The sequence below is a fragment of the Miscanthus floridulus genome, chromosome 4, assembly GCF_019320115.1.
Source record: "Miscanthus floridulus cultivar M001 chromosome 4, ASM1932011v1, whole genome shotgun sequence".
Classification (NCBI taxonomy): Eukaryota; Viridiplantae; Streptophyta; class Magnoliopsida; order Poales; family Poaceae; genus Miscanthus; species Miscanthus floridulus.
Window position 1 is genome coordinate 119,796,964 of NC_089583.1, and position 19,882 is coordinate 119,816,845.

A 19,882-nucleotide genomic window follows, 5' to 3' on the forward strand; every position below is an offset into this window, starting at 1 on the left:
GTTATTCAGACAGTATATAATATTATCATTGTTTGACTATAAAAAAATATAAATCTTATATAAGTTATTTTTTAATTATACTAGTTAGCTGTTTAAGATTATTGTTTGAAAATTCAGCCACCTAGAAAATAGCCAAGTCCCATAAATTAATTTTCAGTTTCTGCTCCCTGCTACTAGTAAATTACCCTCCTGTCCTTGCTGAATTTGTGCATTGGGAGTAGGCACATCGAAGAGGAAGAGGACAGCATGTGGTGCAGACCCGTCAGAGTCAAAGCGTTCCGTCCCGTCCCGTTGCATTCCACTGGCCACCAGCTCCGTGCCCGTGCCGTTCCTCACTCGCCCAAGCTTTACTTTACTCGCCCCCACCATCACCACCTCCAACCCCGCCTTCCGCTTCCCACCCGCCTGCCTCCCCGCGCCGCCGCCTCCGGATCGCGGCCGGACCTCCCTCCTGCGCCGAAGCTTCGCGCGCCAGTCCCGGCCCATGCCCGGCCGCCGGTGACCAGCGCCCTCACGGCCGGCCATGGGCTGTGTGCACGGCCGCCCCACCACCTCCAGCCCCGCGCCCGTCGCCACCTCCTCCCGCCGCCGGGACCATCCCGCGGTCACCCAGACGCAGCAGGAAGGGGTCGATTCCTCCTGACGCTGCCGCCGCGGTGCCGCCGGCGGACGCCGCGGCGCCGGACCAGCAGGCGGCCGAGAAGCCCGAGAAGGTCAAGCGGGAGCGGCGGTCGCGGTCGTCACGCTCGGCGGCGGCGCACGCCGAGGTGCGCCTGGGAGGGAGCTTCGCCAACAAGGCGCGCGGCGAGCAGGTCGCCGCCGGCTGGCCCGCCTGGCTCTCCGCCGTCGCCGGCGAGGCCATCGATGGCTGGACCCCTCGCCGCGCCGACTCCTTCGAGAAGATCGACAAGGTGCGCCCTTTCCTCCGCCTCCCTAGCCTCCGTGGTCCGTGCAGCGCGAACGCCGAGGTGAAAAAATTGCATTTTTTTTTCTCCCCCTCACCCTCTCCCTCTCTTCCTGTCTCTCACAGATCGGCCAGGGCACGTACAGCAATGTGTACAAGGCGCGGGACTCGCTGAGCGGCAAGATCGTGGCGCTCAAGAAGGTGCGCTTCGACAACCTGGAGCCCGAGAGCGTGCGGTTCATGGCGCGCGAGATCCTCATCCTGCGCCGCCTCGACCACCCCAATGTCATCAAGCTCGACGGGCTCGTCACCTCCCGCATGTCCTGCAGCCTCTACCTCGTCTTCGACTACATGGTCCACGACCTCGCCGGCCTCGCCGCCAGCCCCGACATCAAGTTCACGCTGCCCCAGGTCGAGATCCCATTCCGCTGACAGCCTGACACAGCATCGCGCTCAATTATGTGAAATGCGACTGAGATTGAGGTGTTTATATGGGGGCAGGTCAAGTGCTATGTGCATCAGCTGTTGTCAGGGCTCGAGCACTGCCACAACCGGGGAGTGCTACATCGCGACATCAAGGGGTCAAATCTGCTTTTGGACAACAACGGTGTGCTGAAGATTGGTGATTTCGGTCTGGCGTCCTTCTTCGACCCCAACCATAAACAGCCAATGACAAGTCGGGTGGTGACACTCTGGTACCGCCCACCAGAGTTGCTGCTTGGTGCCACCGATTATGGAGTTGGTGTCGACTTGTGGAGTGCAGGGTGTATACTAGCTGAATTGCTGGCTGGAAAGCCTATTATGCCTGGACGAACTGAGGTTAGCTACAGAATGCTTGACTGTTGCATTATATATTGTCCCTGAAATACCATCTGGCTGTCAGCACTCGCCATTTAAGGATTCTGTTTACCAAGGCTGTGAAATTTTTGTTACCAAGGGAATCGTAGTGTATTTTATTTAGTAGTGATCCTGCTGCAGTACTGCACTACTTCTCATGGGGAGGCAAACCTTCAAATTTTCAATTTCTTACCGAAGCTATATTGGTTTTGTTATCTTGTTAGATAATTGAGCAATAGCTTAACCTATTCAAACTCTGGGTGTCATACAAAATGTCCTTGATGAAAATCATATTTCATATTTTTGAGCAAAATCATATAAAAAATGACCTTTGTGTGATGATTAAAACGGACATGTTTTCATCAGGGTTGATAGTTTTACTACAAATGTACTTTTTTGACAATGCAGACCTATACCTGATTCATGGGAATAAAGAACATATCAATCATCTGAAAATCTTTATCTGCTTAGTGTCTCTTGCCACCTTTGTTACATGGTAGACCCTGAATCACATGCCTTTCTTCAGAGCTCTGATGCTGAATTATTGTTCACACCAGACAATTCAATGAAATAATTTGGAAATGCAACTGTTTTTTTTTTTAATTTCAGACAGTTCAGTGATGGTCATTTGTTCAGTCACAATTTTTATTTTGATCCATTGCTTTCCATGATATTTCCCTTTTTTGATTGGTGTCTTTCTTTCAGGTGGAACAGCTGCATAAAATTTTTAAGCTATGTGGCTCTCCGACGGAAGAATATTGGAAAAAATCAAAGTTGCCTCATGCAACTATATTTAAGCCTCAACAGCCATACAAAAGACGAATAGCGGATACATTCAAAGATTTCCCTCAAACAGCAATTCGACTGATCGAGACACTACTTGCAATTGATCCAGCTGATCGTTTAACAGCAAGTTCTGCATTAAACAGTGATGTAAGTTGTCTGAGTTGTTATCATTCTGTTCTTATTTTCTTTACAACAACAACAACAACAACAACAAAGCCTTTAAGTCCCAAACAAGTTGGGGTAGGCTAGAGTTGAAACCCAACAGAAGCAATCAAGGTTCAGGCATGTGAATAGCTGTCTTCCAAGCACTCCTATCTAAGGCTAAGTCTTTAGGTATATTCCATCCTTTCAAGTCTCCTTTTATTGCCTCTACCCAAGTCAACTTCGGTCTTCCTCTGCCTCTCTTCACGTTACTATCCTGACTTAGGATTCCACTATGCACCGGTGCATCTGGAGGTCTCCGTTGCACATGTCCAAACCATCTCAACCGGTGTTGGACAAGCTTTTCTTCAATTGGTGCTACCCCTAATCTCTCACGTATATCATCGTTCCGAACTCGATCCCTTCTTGTATGACCGCAAATCCAACGCAACATACGCATTTCCGCGACACTTAGCTGTTGAATATGTCGTCTTTTCGTAGGCCAACATTCTGCACCATACAACATAGCAGGTCTAATCGCCGTCCTATAAAACTTGCCTTTTAGCTTCTGTGGTACCCTTTTGTCACATAGGACACCAGACGCTTGCCGCCACTTCATCCACCCTGCTTTGATTCTATGGCTAACATCTTCATTAATATCCCCGTCCCTCTGTAGCATTGATCCTAAATATCGAAAGGTATCCTTCCTAGGCACTACTTGACCTTCCAAACTAACATCTTCCTCCTCCAGAGTAGTAGTGCCGAAGTCACATCTCATATACTCAGTTTTAGTTCTACTAAGTCTAAAACCTTTGGACTCCAAGGTCTCCCGCCATAACTCCAGTTTCTGATTCACTCCTATCCGGCTTTCATCAACTAGCACTACATCGTCCGCGAAAAGCATACACCAAGGGATGTCCCCTTGTATGTCCCTTGTGACCTCATCCATTACTAAAGCAAACAAATAAGGGCTCAAAGCTGACCCTTGATGTAGTCCTATCTTAATCGGGAAGTCATCCGTGTCTCCATCGCTTGTTCGAACTCTAGTCACAACATTGCTGTACATGTCCTTAATGAGCCCGACGTACTTCGTTGGGACTTTATGTTTGTCCAAAGCCCACCACATAACATTCCTTGGTATTTTATCATAAGCCTTCTCCAAGTCAATAAAAACCATATGTAGGTCCTTCTTCTTCCCCCTATACCGCTCCATAACTTGTCTTATTAAGAAAATGGCTTCCATGATTGACCTTCCGGGCATGAAACCAAATTGGTTCATAGAGACCCGCGTTATTGCTCTTAAGCGATGCTCGATAACTCTCTCCCATAGCTTCATAGTATGGCTCATCAACTTAATTCCCCGGTAATTTGTACAACTTTGAATATCCCCTTTATTCTTGTAGATCGGTACCAATATACTTCTCCTCCACTCATCAGGCATCTTGTTCGATCGAAAAATATGGTTGAACAGCTTGGTTAACCATACTACAGCTATGTCCTCGAGGCATCTCCACACCTCGATATGGCGCGTCGCTAAGAGGGTTCCCAAAGAAAACACCGACTTTGCTTTATGGATTAATTACCTTCCCTGATGTCATTAACGACAGCATACTAGTTCACCAGGAATCTTAGAACCCAAAGGTTGACACTAATAACCACTTCGGTCTCTCAAACCGATTTTCAGAAGAGATTAGATAGAAGTTAGTTACCAGGTCAATGCTCTATGTTAGTCCTTGAAAAAAAAATCCCAGATTTTCATAGGGTTATCGGTAGTTCAATTTTTACTGGACATAGAAGCATATGACTTGTTGACCACTTTGGTTTTCAAATTGAATTTTGGAAGAGAGATTATAGATAACGTTAACAGGTCATTACTCTATGATAGTCCTTGAAAAAAGGTGTTCATTGTTTCCAGATTTCTAGGGGGCAACAATACTTCATTTTTTACGGGACATGGAAGTATAATGACTTGTAGCCATAACAACTTAAAATTGTTACCTATGTATTGATCAAGATATTTCTATTTAGTTAAACCGCCTTGATCCTTAAAATTTAGTTAAGACTTACGAAGGCCCCTTGGTACCTAAATCCAAATGTTATTCCTTTTAAATACAATATTACTAGTCTTGTTTGAATTTATGTCAGTAATTTATATATTGTGCTATACGTTGGTACTGTGAACAATTCTTTTCAAAAGCAAGACCCTTATTTTCACTACACATGCAGTTCTTTGCAACAGAGCCTTATGCGTGTGAACCATCAAGTCTGCCCCAATACCCGCCAAGCAAAGAGATGGATGCGAAACGAAGAGACGAAGAAGCTAGACGGTTTGTTGCCCTAACACTCACAAATTTCTATCTATGTTTTGCATTTGTTGTTCTGAACATCTATGCAAAATAATGTGTAGTGATGTGAAATCTGTAATTGATACTTTGCCTACATCCGCATCTTCCATGGGTGACAAAACTTGGGGCAACTGTGCTCATGCTATTGACCGGAAGACAAAACATGACAAAAATGTGTTCAGCTTACGAAAATTTTATTTCTTGTCTCAAAAGTAACTTTGGTCCACTGCTAGGACATGTACTGATCTAGGAGTATACTAAAGTGGGAGACTTGGCTGTCGTGCCAAGATTCCAGGATTTCTGGGAACTTGTTGAGAATAATGCTTAGACATCATCATGGAATACTGGTTACACATCATGATGAGTCATGAAACAATTTGTCTCCCTTCTTTTCTGTTGTATATTGTCCTTGTTAGATGCAATTGTCTTACTAATTTATCTTAACATTCTGGTTGCTCTTTGGCTGACTGGCTTATTTATTGGATGGACAACAGCTTAAGGGCTGCTGGTGGTAGAGCTAATGGAGATGGAACAAGGAAGACAAGGACCAGGGATCGGCCTAGGGCTGTTCCAGCTCCCGAGGCAAACGCCGAACTGCAAGCAAATATTGATGTATGTTAATTCCTTATTTATTTGAGTTACTTAGCAGTTCATTGGCATGAATTTGCATATACTGCGTTGCATAGCATCTGGAAGGGGGGCAAATTTAGTCTCTTGGCTGACACAAATCTTTTTTTTTTCATCTACAGAAAAGAAGGTTAATAACTCATGCAAATGCGAAGAGCAAGAGTGAAAAGTTCCCTCCGCCGCACCAGGATGGTGCGCTTGGATTTCCCTTGGGCTGTTCGAATCACATGGAACCTTCATTTGAGCCCCCGGACCCTTCTTCCTTCAGCACTGTATTTCCTTTCGATAAAAGCGCAGTGCCTACCTGGTCCGGACCATTGGCGGACTCTGCAGCTGGCAACCAGAAGCGGAAACACAAGTCTGGCCGCTCCTCAAAACAACCAGCAACTTCCCGTGCTAGATGATACATCATGTCATGCTTAGTGCAAATCAAGTCTTCAATACCCCCAAAAAAGGAAAATACTTCGCAGTGGTTCCAACAAACTGGGATATCTGATTCGGAATCAAGAGCTACAACAATTAATTGTTTTTTTTCTCGGATCCATTCATGTACGGATTTTTTTTCCGAACATCGGTCAATGTATAGGCTGGAGAGGGAGCTGGATTAGTCAATTATGTACATTAGGTTCTCTTTTCCATTCTTACAAGCAGCAACATGTCATGTTAGGTTAATTAATTTGAGTGAGGAATGGAACTGTTAGGTCAACTTAGCAAGTCATCACTCTACATAGATTACTTCCAATCAATTGAATATTTTTTACCTGCTATTTTGTCAGTAAGTTACATCATCAGTTTTCCTTTGTTTCATCTACAAGATCTTCAAACAGAATCAAAAGCGTCGCAAAATTCAAATGCTTTCTGCTGTTATGTTCTACAGCCCAGATCTGACATTTGTCAAGTTCTATGCCAGAAATGTTGTAATCTGTGTGCTACAAGCGCGGCCTAATGCGTGGCCGAAGGTTGTATGTATCTCCTTTGAGTCTTCTGATATGGTGATGGAAAAATTTCGCAGCTTTCTTGTAGCAAGACGCCGTTTTGGGGGCGAATTCCTTGGGGCCGCACGAAGTCCAGGTCGATCCTGCTGTCCACTTCGTCCTGCAGCTCGTGGACCAGGGAGTAGCTGCCAAGGCTTCCGTCACCCTCTGAGCTGTATGGATCACACCACACGCCATGTCTCCTGGACCAGGGAAGCTCGGTCAGATCTGTACCGGTATGACAGTTACACAGTGCTTAGTTGCAAAGCACACATGAAATGAAAAGGTTAGGACAATTTGGTCAATTTGTGTACTAGTCATTTGGTCACGTAAGAATTACATTCAGGCCCCCCTTTGGAACAAAGAAAAAACGGAGGAATTAGAGGATTGGAATACTATAGGAAAATTTCCTATGAGCCCTTTTGAAACAAAGGATTTGGTTCCTAGGAATTCTATGAAATTCCTATGAAATGTCTTGTTTAATAGGAATTTCCTTTGTGTCACTCTCTCTCATCGAATTCTTGTGTTTTTCTTGCACTCCACCCAAACATCTTATGTTTTCTATGTTTCTCAATATATAGGATTCAAAATGTCAGGGCATTCTATTCCAAGTTTTTTCTATTCTTGTGTTTCTAAATCCTGCGTTCTAAAGAGGCCGAAATTTTGACTCGTCGGGAAGTGAGAATTATATATTTTTTTAGAACGCGGAGTAATAACTATCTATTATCCCTATTAGTCGGTCTTTTTGGATCCCACCAATTAAATAATTTTATCTGAATTAATTATTGTAATCGTAATAGGATCCAAACAGACTCTTACAATGGGCGGGTAGAGTTTTTTGTTAAGAGAACTGTTGGGCCGGGCGTTCGTTCATTGACAGTTGGTCGTGTAGTTAATTGGGTGGCTGCCTCGATGGCTCGATCGTGGGCCAAAGCAGTTGGGAACGTACGGCTGCCACGCGCGTTCCCGGCAAGGAAGGAGACGGAGCGACAACGGTCCTAGTCCTAGCTTCTGCTTCGTCGTCGGTTGAGGCCACCGGGGACCGGGGTGCTATGCCGGCGGCAGCGGGCAGGCCCACCTGCCACTGACTCAAGTGCTGGAGGAAACCAACTACAGAGGAGACTCATGTGTCGGGTCGGGCGGATGCGTTCTCACCGCCCTAGAGGCTGGAAGGCTGGAGAGACGCCGCCGGTTACGCCAAAGGCGGCATTCACGCGTCGCCGGCAGGCATGGCTATCAGGCCATGGTTTGCCAGCTCGTCGCCCCTGCCTGCGCTTCTCTTCTAGCATGCAGGTCACAACTCACAACTCATGTCTGAGTGGCCAACGGCTGGCCGCAATGCCCGGCAGGCCTGCATGCTCGTCAGGGCAACGCGCAACCGTAGCACTGCACTGCACAGGTGTTGGTTTGGTTCTACTACTACTGACAACTGCACTTTTGAGGCCTTATTTAGTTACCTCCCTAAGTTTACACCCTATTCCATTAAATATTTAGATGAAGTATTAAATATAGACTTAAAAATAACTAATTGAACAGATTACAACTACTTTATGAGACGAATCTTTTAAATCTAATTAGGCTTAGGCTATGATTTGACAATATAGTGCTATAGTAATACATGTGCTAATAACGAATTAATTAGGCTTAATAAATTCATCTCACGGTTTACTGATGGATTCTGTAATTTATTTTTTTATTAATATTCGAACATCCTCATGCGACACCCTTATGTGACACCCGATGTGACGTCCCTAAAACCTTACACCCTGGATTTAAACAAGCCTGAGTATCAGTCACCTCAAGTATGTAGTGTTGTTAGTTTAAAAAAAAAAGTACGTAGTGTTGTTGATTAGCACGTACAAATTCAAAGTAATCAGTGCGGTAACACCACAATGCCAGGGTACGACGGCATTTGCTTCTCAGAAACAAATAAAAATAAACATGTTATTATATCTATCACAAATCCTCAACGGCCAACGCAAACAGAAACAGGGCACGCCAACTAGGACGCACGGGCATACAAGCGTGTATTATCCCCACTCCAGAAGCTGAGCGAGCGCTACAATTACACTTACATCAATCAAAACAAATGGGATCAAAATGGCCGGCCGCCCATCTGCGCTGTCTGTGCCTGCATCGCCGCTGTAACATCATCTGGCGAGACTCAAGTGTGTTCCAGTTGTAACATCATCCATTCATCTGGCGAGCCATGCGTCTTGTTTAGCTACGCCACTTGGAGCTGTGGGGTGGCAAGCTTGTCCAGATCCACAGGGATGTCGAGGCCGGACTTTGTCAGGCAGTCAACCATCGTAGGGATGTCCTTGATCAAAGCTTCCTCCAACGCCTGATAGATGCAGAGATGTTTTGTTACTAGATAGATAGGTTCGTATATAACAGATAGGATAAACACGGAGTGCTCAGCAGTTTTGAAAAGCAGCAAGAGTTGCTCAACATAATAAATAATGAAAAAGGCACTCCCCAGTCAAATTTACCAAGACGTAGTGTCACAAGGAGAAAGTGTACTTCTGCCGGGCTGGGGAATACAAGACTAACCAAATGCCTGATTGTGGAGGAATCGAACCAAAGATGATCAAGTATCTCACCTTCCTATTATCTTTCTTCTGCCTTTTTACCACCTCTGTAGGCCATTCAGCAATAAGTTTCTCGAGTTCATCTTTCACAAATGGTTTCTTCTGATCAGGCAAATGCTGCGCCCAACCATAAATTCTCATCAGGTGATCACGCCAATTCAAGGTTTTATATGTAAAAATCATCTCTATCAAACTATTTTAGCTTAAGGAACTCTGTAGAATAGTGAAATGTATTATTTTAACATTCAAAATGCCAAACAAAAAAATAGCTTGAGTTTGATATGCTTGAGCAGCATGGCCAGCATAGATGCAGCAGGATATTCAGAGTACGGAAAAAATATCTCTTATCCAGAAATATTTTGGAATATGCTGCTGGCATGAAGCAAATCCAGTATTTTAGTAATACAGGTCTGATGGCAATAATAATCCTGTGCCAAACCTTGTAAAGGAGTTTAATCATGGCAGCAGGCATTTTCTGGCTTCCGATCAAGCAGAGACCCCTGCAATAAGACAAATAACAAGCCTGAGAACAGAAACCTGAAGCAGTGCACACAACTGAACAAATCACCAACAGTGCCTATGTAGCTATGTTTCACAAAAAGCCAAAAAGGCCAAAGTGCTAACTACAGACTACGGATCATGAATTAGTATGATATGCTACAGAACCACTTAATGTGCTATTGCAACTTAACATGGCACGTTGGAGAACAGATTTAGATTGGTTAGTTCAATTTGACACAAAATAAAACAAAAGGAAGAAATGCTGTAATTTATTGCTTCTTGTGTAATAATGTCCATTCCAGGTACAATTACCTTTGCACATGCAAAACCTGAAGCAAGAGTATAATGTTTGACAGACCTGCCTCTTAGACTATTAATGTTCCAAATAACTGAGAATCCCCTGCAGAAGCATGGTTTAATACATTAACAACAATGTTATAGAGAAACTAAGATTTAACTACCAAACAAAAAAAAAACTACTATTTCATAAATAAAATTAACAACATCACAATCCCTCCTGGATTTCATCATGCAGGTAAGGTAAGTAGGTAACTGCCCCTGGTCCAAACCCATACAGCTTGAAACGAGCAATGAAAGATGTTCAGTTCATCCATAACTAATTTGGCTGCAGTTGCAATGGCAATGCACCTCCAATGCTGGCTTTAGGTTTAGGTCGGCTGTCATATTTAGCTGAGATCAGTAAGAAGAATCAAACTGCTTACCAACTTTGGCAGCAAAGTCCATCCAAATGTCAAATGCAGCACGGTGTAGTTTGACACCTGCCTTAACAAATCTCTCCGCGTATTTTGAGAGTAAATCCCATCTATCAGCATTATAGCAGATGCTGCACAAGACAATATAAATCCATGAAATCAATAATTGAAAGGAGCATGAAATCTTGAAAGGAAAGAACGAGTCAAGAAAAAATAAAATACAAATCAACCGCAACAAATTCTCGAGGTTACCGTTTCTGCTAAATTCACATAATTGCTAATTAGACATATCACGGAAATGTTGACTTATTGAGTAAGATACCTAATTAGTAGTGTATCATAATAATATTTAGAGTCTTTATTTTGTTACACGGCTAATGTGAGTCCGAACTATATTGCGAAAAGATAGGACTAATATGATGCAATGAAACATTGAAATAAATTTTATAGAAGCTAGGTCATGGTGTACAGTAATATGAAAATTATAACAACTGAGAACAGACAATGACATACCTGAAGACTATATCAGCTGTGCCTGGTTGCAGCGGTAAGGAATTTCTCAATAGGACATGAATTACGTTTTCCATTAGTTTGGTGTCATTTTGCTCTTTAGCATGTTGCTGCAAAAGGAGAGAATCATAACCAAGTAACTAGGAAAAATGGATACCAGAAGACTTTTTCTCTTGAACAGAATACCAATAGATAATGAGTAGAACCAATCGTTGGTGTTATTCCATAGACATTATGCTTCCATAAAGCCTTCAACCCTGCATTCATCACATTCCTTAATCAAACTGAATTATTTTTGTCATGATTTGTTGTGTGTGTGTGTGTGGGGGGGGGGGGGGGGGGGGGGTAATTAAGTAATAGTTATTGTAGAATACACAAAACTGAGAAGTGACACGACATCAAAGTTAATTCCTTTATGAACCAGAATAGATGTCATATATCCTTTAGCATTTCAACCTTATCTAATATAAAAATGAACTTGATAACTCATGAAAAGATTATTAGAAAAAGCAATGTCTTCAATATATCATATCATTAGCAGAAAAAATAGATGCAGCATTCTTTTCATTAAGATGCAAGGCACAAGTTTCTCTCAGCAAATCCTAAATCTATACATAGAAAATCCATTAGAAACCAGATTCAGCAGAAATGGTTAAAAAATGGAAATATGCACTCAGCCTGTATCAGATTAAAAAAAAATCTCGTTGGTGTTTAAAAGGGACTGTACCATAGTCGATGGCGCCTACACGAGCACAAGCCTCAGTTACTTTCCTGCAGAGATTCTCATTGAAGTTTGCGCTGATGCGAAGATTTGATAGTCTCTGGATCAATAATAAGTGTCAATTTAAGATAGCTTATAGTAACAGAACAAAATTTAGGAGAGAAAGAACATACTTGCTCATCTATGTCCAGATTCCAGAGAACAACAATTTCATTGAATGAAAGCTACTAAGTCCTAAGTACAAGGAATAAAAAGGACAGACATAGAAACCATTCATCTTTCTTATCCTGCGTCACCAATCTAAAAGGATCTTGATGATTCAGTCAACATGACAATTCCAGACCACATACCCTTATTCCATATGTGTGTTGAAATTTATCAATACGGCTAAATGTAATAGAAACTCTGTTAACTCAGCTGAATGAACACTTCTTTGCAAATAAATAAAGAAAATAACTCTAGAGATCAAGATTGGATATCTGTAGCCGTCACCCACAAGAGTGATGATGATACCAACAAATTCGCATATGCACTCATAATTGGTACTGTAACTTGGTAGACAAAATATACAATGAACCATTCTACATGTATGACGAATATGAAGGAGACTTACAAATACTCTGAGTTTCTGCAAAATTTGAAAAAGAAGTTTGATGTCCTCCTTATTGGAGCAGCTATCTATCATCGACCACAACCAGGCATTTGGAGGCATGGTCTTAGCTTCAACAGATTTCAACATTTTCTGGTACATCTCCTCTACAGCTTCTGTGGCGAACCATGACATGGACAAATGGTAGTATCGAACTTCAGGAAATCCATTCTATGAATAATTATAGCAATCATGCAGAAAAATGTACATGAAAAGAAATACATAATAAAATTCAACCGAATATCTCAAAGACTTAATAACTCTGTATTTGTTGGATTTATCTGCAACAATGTAGCTTTACACAAATAAAAACATCTAGAAACAAAAACAAAATGTCACTTCATGGATCTAGCAAGAGCCAACTGGGGCAAATTAGAAGATCACACATAAACTTCAATTGGCATTAGGGTCAGAAAAAAAAAACACTGCATTTTCTGGATTACAATAATGTATTACTGCATGAGAAAATCTTGATTCAAAGATATTACAAAGATAACAAGCAAGATGGTAAAGTAGAATGATGAGTCTACATCGAAACGTCCAGTTAGCAAATGGTTGCTGGTTAGATAATTCCTATGCAAGGGATCTTTTGTTGCTAGCTTAGCAATGGTATGGAAAAGCTGCTACTTATCTCGATAGTGGACCTTCTTTGAATAAACCGAATAAGTTAATAAATAACCTGTAGGGTGGTCCATGTCACTTGCTTCCGTTGAGAAGTGTGCTGTTGTCATGTGATAGTGTACTGATTTCTCACTCAACCATTGAGAAGCTATGGTCGGCGATAGGAGGTTACCTAAAATAATAAAAACAATAATTAGTCAGCATGGTTTAATCAATCAAAACTATTCTAATCAATGATGGACCAAAAAATTGTTCATTAGTGAAACATTTCACTGCAATAGCTATAGTCACTTAAAGGTCAGTTAGTTCAGATGCTTTGCAGAGTGTTTGGAACACCCTCTTTCTTTAAGGAAAGTTCAGTATAATCCAGAGCAAGCAAAAAATGCTCAAGATGGACGATGTTTAAAGTGATAGGATGGAAGCATATATCAGTACAAGGAAATGAAGCAAATTAGAGTCCCATAAGGCAACAGCTGACTCATGCTCATTCCATTCACGAACTTGTCTCTCATCAAACCTGACCTCAACTGTAGACCACAATCCCCAAGGAACCTACAAATGGAGCACACGCATCTAAAACTATGACATAGTCACACGCGCTAGCCACAAGGTCGACAGAATGATGCACCGCCCAACATCTCCGCTGCCCAAAACCTGTACCATTTCCAGTCAGAATAAGAAAAATGAAATCCAAGCGAAAGCGAGATCCCTTCGACATTCGAGGCCGTCCGGTGGGCATGCCACTCCGCGCGCCCACCACCAGTTCGACGAAATGCAGCGCCAGGCAAACCCGCGAGCAGCGCACTGGGAAGCAAGGCGCAGAGCACACATTTGATAGGTAAGAGATGAGGGAGCTCACAGGGCGATCGGGAGGCGAAGCAGGAGGAGGAGAAGCCCCTGGCATGATGCGGAGAGGACGGCGAGGCGGGGGCGCCATCGAGACGGTGAAGGAGAAGGCCCTCGGCACAGGATGCGCGCCCTGGGATCGGTCCGGAGAGTATTCCGGGGATCCCTGAGGCCGCCGGGGAAGCGAGGAGGCGGCGGGCGCGCCCGGCGGCGGCCTGCATGGCTTCTGCTTCTGCTTCTCCGTGCGGCGGCCGGAGGGGAGAAACTGGGCAAGTCCGAACCGAAGTCAGCCGAGGGCGAGGAGAGGAGTTGGGCTGTGAGTTTAATTGGGTTCGTGTCATTTTGGTAATTGGGCTCAACTTAATGGGCCGTAGGAGAGTCCCCCTCCTGGGATATATTGATGATTGGCTGGCTGCCCAATTAGCCATGCTGGTTTCAGTTTTGAAAACAACTGCTGAATTATTACATTGCGCTAGACAACGCTGAGCACCAAGCTGTGGCGATGTCTCTACTATCCCGCGGTAGATAAGCTTCAGTCTTGCAGGCTGTTATTGTTGCGGCGATGGAAGTCTGCTCGGCTCTGAATACTTTGTTGTTTCTCCGCTTCCAGATGTGCCAGCAGCAGAGGAGCAGAAAGGTGCTGAAGTGTTTGCTTGGAAGCTGAGGTGGCGTTTGGATTTCTAAAATTGCTTGAATCGGCCAATCTTCTTCGGTAGGTATTTGTAGGGCGCTCCAGAACTGCTTTGCATTGGGGCATCCAAATATGATGTGTGCAGCCGTCTCCTCTGGATGTTGGCAAACTTCACAGACTGTACGTGTTGTCCACTATGTTCTTGTTTCTCAAAGCAACTTTGGATTGAATTTTATTCTGTGACAGCAGCCACGCGAAGAACTTGACGCGCGGCGGTGCTTTGTTTTGCCACACGAACTTTGCCCATGGATTAGGAGACCCACGTGCAGGGCCGTCCCTTGGGGCGTGCAGCCTGTGCGACCGCGCAAGGCCTCCAAATCCCATAGGCCTTCAAATATATAGTTCATTACCCATATAGCTAAGCAGTAAGCACAGTAGCGTTGGCCCAATAGCAACATCGCTATTAGCAAGCCTATTAACCTAATAGAAAATGATTTCCTGATCGCCGGACGGACGTTGTTTTATCTCCAGATTGCTGCGATCCCAATTCCTAAACCTATACTCGGCGTCTCCTATCACCCTGACGCCCTATCGGTCGTGTATCGGGTCGAGCGTGATGAACTGACCTGACAGCGGCGAGGCACCCAGACCCAGACCCAGGCGAGGCGAGGCGCTGAGGCCCTAAAGGTAATACTAATCATTTGTATTTTTTTTTCAATTCATTCACAATCACAGCAAACTATAGTGAGTAGTGGGTCGATCTCTAAATTTTGTTCTTTTGATATTTTCATCTAGACGCCTACTACAATTGTGTTCAAATATTGAAGCCATGTCTTCTATAAATCGGTCTACAAAATTTGAATCAGGTTGGGAAAAGCGTAAGAAAAAACAAAGAATAGAGGATTTAATCCAATCTCAAAAAAATTCAAAGAACACTAAAAGAATGATGCTATTCAAGTAAAGATTATACAACGTAGGTACCATTCTTGAAATAACTTATTGCAATGTAATATATTATATCATACATCTTATTTTAGTCCTATTTTTTCTCAAGCTAGTAGGCCTCATTTTTTTAATTTCGTACAAGGCCTCGGATTTTCCCGGGACGGCCCTGCCACGTGCACTCTTGAGTGCACGGTATAGCATTGCAGCATCAAGGTCACCGTTCTTTTTGGTCATTGGGCATCGGCGTTGGTCTCTGCCATCAGTAAGATTGTGTTCCTCCATGATTTGCATACCGTAGGTTCATTTTTCGAGTGGGCAATGATCCATTTGTAAGAAAGCACATTTGATGGTTTGAATTTTATATTTTCTGGAGATGTTTCATTGGTTTTTGCTATGTTTTCTCCAAAACTTGTTTCATATCCTTCGATGTCTTTAAAAGCAAATATTAGTTTGGCTACCGTACAAATTACATACACTCGAAAATCACATGCTAAATTAATTTCCTCGCACCAAAAAAAATACAGGTCCCAATTGAGAGTTTGCCCAAGATCAACAATTAAGATACCACTGCACACAGTTGCATTGCATTGCACGCAGGAAAATGCAAATGAAAGCTGGCTCGACGCGTCGACGGCGGCCAAATGAAATGGTCGGTGAGCGAGGGGCCGGGCAACTAGATCAGAGGGAGTAGAGCTTCCTGAGGTTGATGGGCGAGATGTACTTGGTGTCGCCGTCGACGATGTACTTGGCGAGCAGCACGTTGGCGACCTCGCTGGGGTGGTAGGGGTCCCAGAACACGTGCTTGTCCCGGTCGTCGCACAGGCTCGTCGTCGGCCCGCACGGCACCAGCCCGTCGTACGACCCGCCGTTGCCGCAGCACGCCACGCTGGCCGTCTCGAACCCTGCAACATGCATGCATGTGATGGATTCATTCATGCATCCATGTCCTTATTCTCTGCTTGCTGAATAATGAAATGCATGCTCACGGCGCGCGGCGGCTCACCGTAGTTGGGGTAGTTTGTGATGAGCTCCATGACGAGGTCGTAGACGTTGGCGAGGCAGAACCTGGCGCCGGGGAGGCCGTCGTTGAGCTCGATGATGAGCTCCCTGAGCCGAGCGTTGTACTGCGCCGCCAGCTGGTTGGGAAGCTTCACGCACTCGTCCTCCCCCACCCGGTTGATGGTCTTCTGGTACGGGATGCACCCCAGCGGCCCCACGTTGGCCACCACGAACTTGCGCGCGTCCAGCGTGTGCAGCCTCTGCATCCATCATATCCATATGGGAGGATCAGGGTCTGGCGCAGCCGGTCACTGCTAGCTGCTGCCACTTACTACATGCCTGCCATGCTTGGTGAACGCACGTACATACCGTGAGCTGGTCCCGGAGGTGGAAGATGAGGTCGTCCACGAAGGCGTCAGGCGACTCACTGATCCTTGTGCCAGTAGACAGCACGGGCATGAGGTAGTTGTTGAGGAAGTCATTCGACCCAACAGTGACGGAGAAGATAGCCTTCTTCCCCAGAAACTCCCGGGCCTTGTCCCTCCCCAGCAGCGCGTCCAGCTGCTGCCTCGTGATGTTGAAGTAGTCCACCTGCAGGTCCATCCCGATCCGGTTCACGAACACCTTCCCCGTGCCGTTCAGGATCCCGCCGCCGCCCGACGCGTAGTTGACGCCGTTCAGGATCGCGCCGCCGCTCGTGTTGGGCGCCAGGAACGGCGGCGAGTAGTCTGCCTGCCCCAGCATCTCGCCGATGATGTCCGCGATCGTCCGCCCGTTCGTGAAGCGACCCGTGGGCGTCCCGCCCGTCGCCGCGAAGTCGATGCCGTTCGGGGTCATGTTGGCCCGGGATAGAGTCGGGATGTAGTTGTTGTTGCCGGCGTCCACTAGTGAGTCCCCGAAGATGAAGGACGCCCCGCCCCCGAACTCGTCCACCACCTCCGCCGCTCCTACTCCCGCCGCCGCCGCGGTGACGAAGAGCACCGCCGCCACGGCGGCCATCGCCACCGCTCGATGAACCATGCTAGCTAGCTTCTGGTGGACACTCCTTGCAGGCGCGCAGGCTACTGCAGGAAGCAGGCCTGTGCTGAGTGCGGTATATAGCTAGGCAGACAACGATGGGAATGGGAGTAGGTGATCGGACTGTGGCCTCCTAGCTGCTGCTAGTCCGAGGTCGAGGTCTCCATGGAAATAGGAGCAAGGAGCAAGGACCAAGGACACAGACAGAGAGATGGCTCGCTGGACGATGGAGGAACTGTTCTCGATCGGATTCCTTGCCGTGGCTGGGTTGATATGGGAGGGGAGACTGAGGGAGTGTGCGGGTGCAGGTGTTTGGTCGTCTGACGGTGGTTGTGGTCTCTAGTAGTAACATCTAATTCAGTCAGTCAGTCAGTCAGCTAGATTGAGGGTAGCTAAACCAACAGGGGTCTCCTCACTACTCTCGCCAGTTTTCTTTCTCCTCGTCCGGCATTCGTCCGTCCGTGTACCGTGTGTACGCAAGCAAAGCTAAGCTAGCTATGGATGGCTGGACGTGAGTCAGCAGGGTCGCTGAGATTTGGCGCACAAAAAAAACGGCTTCCAGTTCGGGTGGTTAGGTGGCGGTTAGTTTAGGTGGCCTGAAACAACCCAACAGGGGACTGGTGAGGTCTCTGTTTCCTTGGAACAGAGCCTGTCTGTCCTTGTCTTGAGTCGTTCCTCAAAATTACGAGATGCGCGTCGTCAGTTGCGATAGATCTGGATTCTGGAGCCTTTTGGCGGTAAATTTTTTTTTAAAAAAAAACAGAGGGACGGTTATCATGACATGAGTACCTCATGAGTATTCATGGCATACGTACAACGCGTCGTCTCAGTGTTAGCACCAATGCTAACCCGGGCCGCGATCATCATGGGCTGCCGAGTCGTCGAGCCCAGGAGAGCGCCGACTCGAGGCAGAAGAAGCTTCGGCCCAAGGCGGGACGTCGAGCCCAGGAGTGCGCCATCCCAGGAAGCCCGGTTACTCGCTACTTCGGCCCTCTGTGGTCCAACAACTAGAGTGACAGGGAATAGCTAGTAAGCAGCAACATGTCATGTTAGGTTAATTAATTTGAGTGAGGAATGGAACTGTTAGGTCAACTTAGCAAGTCATCACTCTACATAGATTACTTCCAATCAATTGAATATTTTTACCTGCTATTTTGTCAGTAAGTTACATCATCAGTTTTTCCTTTGTTTCATCTACAAGATCTTCAAACAGAATCAAAAGCGTCGCAAAATTCAAATGCTTTCTGCTGTTATGTTCTACAGCCCAGATCTGACATTTGTCAAGTTCTATGCCAGAAATGTTGTAATCTGTGTGCTACAAGCGCGGCCTAATGCGTGGCCGAAGGTTGTATGTATCTCCTTTGAGTCTTCTGATATGGTGATGGAAAAATTTCGCAGCTTTCTTGTAGCAAGACGCCGTTTTGGGGGCGAATTCCTTGGGGCTGCACGAAGTCCAGGTCGATCCTGCTGTCCACTTCGTCCTGCAGCTCGTGGACCAGGGAGTAGCTGCCAAGGCTTCCGTCACCCTCTGAGCTGTATGGATCACACCACACGCCATGTCTCCTGGACCAGGGAAGCTCGGTCAGATCTGTACCGGTATGACAGTTACACAGTGCTTAGTTGCAAAGCACACATGAAATGAAAAGGTTAGGACAATTTGGTCAATTTGTGTACTAGTCATTTGGTCACGTAAGAATTACATTCAGCCCCCCTTTGGAACAAAGAAAAAATGGAGGAATTAGAGGATTGGAATACTATAGGAAAATTTCCTATGAGCCCTTTTGAAACAAAGGATTTGGTTCCTAGGAATTCTATGAAATTCCTATGAAATGTCTTGTTTAATAGGAATTTCCTTTGTGTCACTCTCTCTCATCGAATTCTTGTGTTTTCTTGCACTCCACCCAAACATCTTATGTTTCCTATGTTTTCTCAATATATAGGATTCAAAATGTCAGGGCATTCTATTCCAAGTTTTTTCTATTCTTGTGTTTCTAAATCCTGCGTTCTAAAGAGGCCGAAATTTTGACTCGTCGGGAAGTGAGAATTATATATATTTTTTAGAACGCGGAGTAATAACTATCTATTATCCCTATTAGTCGGTCTTTTTGGATCCCACCAATTAAATAATTTTATCTGAATTAATTATTGTAATCGTAATAGGATCCAAACAGACTCTTACAATGGGCGGGTAGAGTTTTTTGTTAAGAGAACTGTTGGGCCGGGCGTTCGTTCATTGACAGTTGGTCGTGTAGTTAATTGGGTGGCTGCCTCGATGGCTCGATCGTGGGCCAAAGCAGTTGGGAACGTACGGCTGCCACGCGCGTTCCCGGCAAGGAAGGAGACGGAGCGACAACGGTCCTAGTCCTAGCTTCTGCTTCGTCGTCGGTTGAGGCCACCGGGGACCGGGGTGCTATGCCGGCGGCAGCGGGCAGGCCCACCTGCCACTGACTCAAGTGCTGGAGGAAACCAACTACAGAGGAGACTCATGTGTCGGGTCGGGCGGATGCGTTCTCACCGCCCTAGA

General features: G+C 45.3%; 1 protein-coding gene and 2 pseudogenes across 1 annotated transcript; 1 reads left to right on the forward strand and 2 right to left on the reverse strand.

The window, feature by feature from the left end:
• Window positions 1–384: 384 nt before the first annotated feature.
• On the forward strand, window positions 385–6,481 carry LOC136550554 (probable serine/threonine-protein kinase At1g54610; annotated as a pseudogene).
• A 2,029-nt stretch (window positions 6,482–8,510) lies between these two features.
• On the reverse strand, window positions 8,511–14,086 carry LOC136552885 (uncharacterized; annotated as a pseudogene).
• A 1,722-nt stretch (window positions 14,087–15,808) lies between these two features.
• Window positions 15,809–17,574, reverse strand: LOC136552884 (GDSL esterase/lipase At2g23540-like). Its single transcript, XM_066544462.1, has 3 exons — window positions 16,711–17,574; window positions 16,346–16,601; window positions 15,809–16,244 (listed from the first exon to the last, which is right to left on the reverse strand). Exons 1-3 carry the CDS (start codon window positions 17,359–17,361, stop codon window positions 16,021–16,023), a joined length of 1,131 nt encoding a protein of 376 aa, XP_066400559.1. The 5' UTR covers window positions 17,362–17,574; the 3' UTR covers window positions 15,809–16,020.
• Between the last annotated feature and the right edge of the window lie 2,308 nt (window positions 17,575–19,882).

Coding starts and splice junctions, on each gene's coding strand:
- LOC136552884 (XM_066544462.1), bottom strand. CDS start 17,361: ATGGTTCATCGAGCGGTGGCGATGGCCGCCGTGGCGGCGGTGCTCTTC. Junction 16,602..16,710: donor ACCTCCGGGACCAGCTCACG/GTATGTACGTGC, acceptor TGATGGATGCAG/AGGCTGCACACGCTGGACGC. Junction 16,245..16,345: donor CACAAACTACCCCAACTACG/GTGAGCCGCCGC, acceptor TGCATGTTGCAG/GGTTCGAGACGGCCAGCGTG.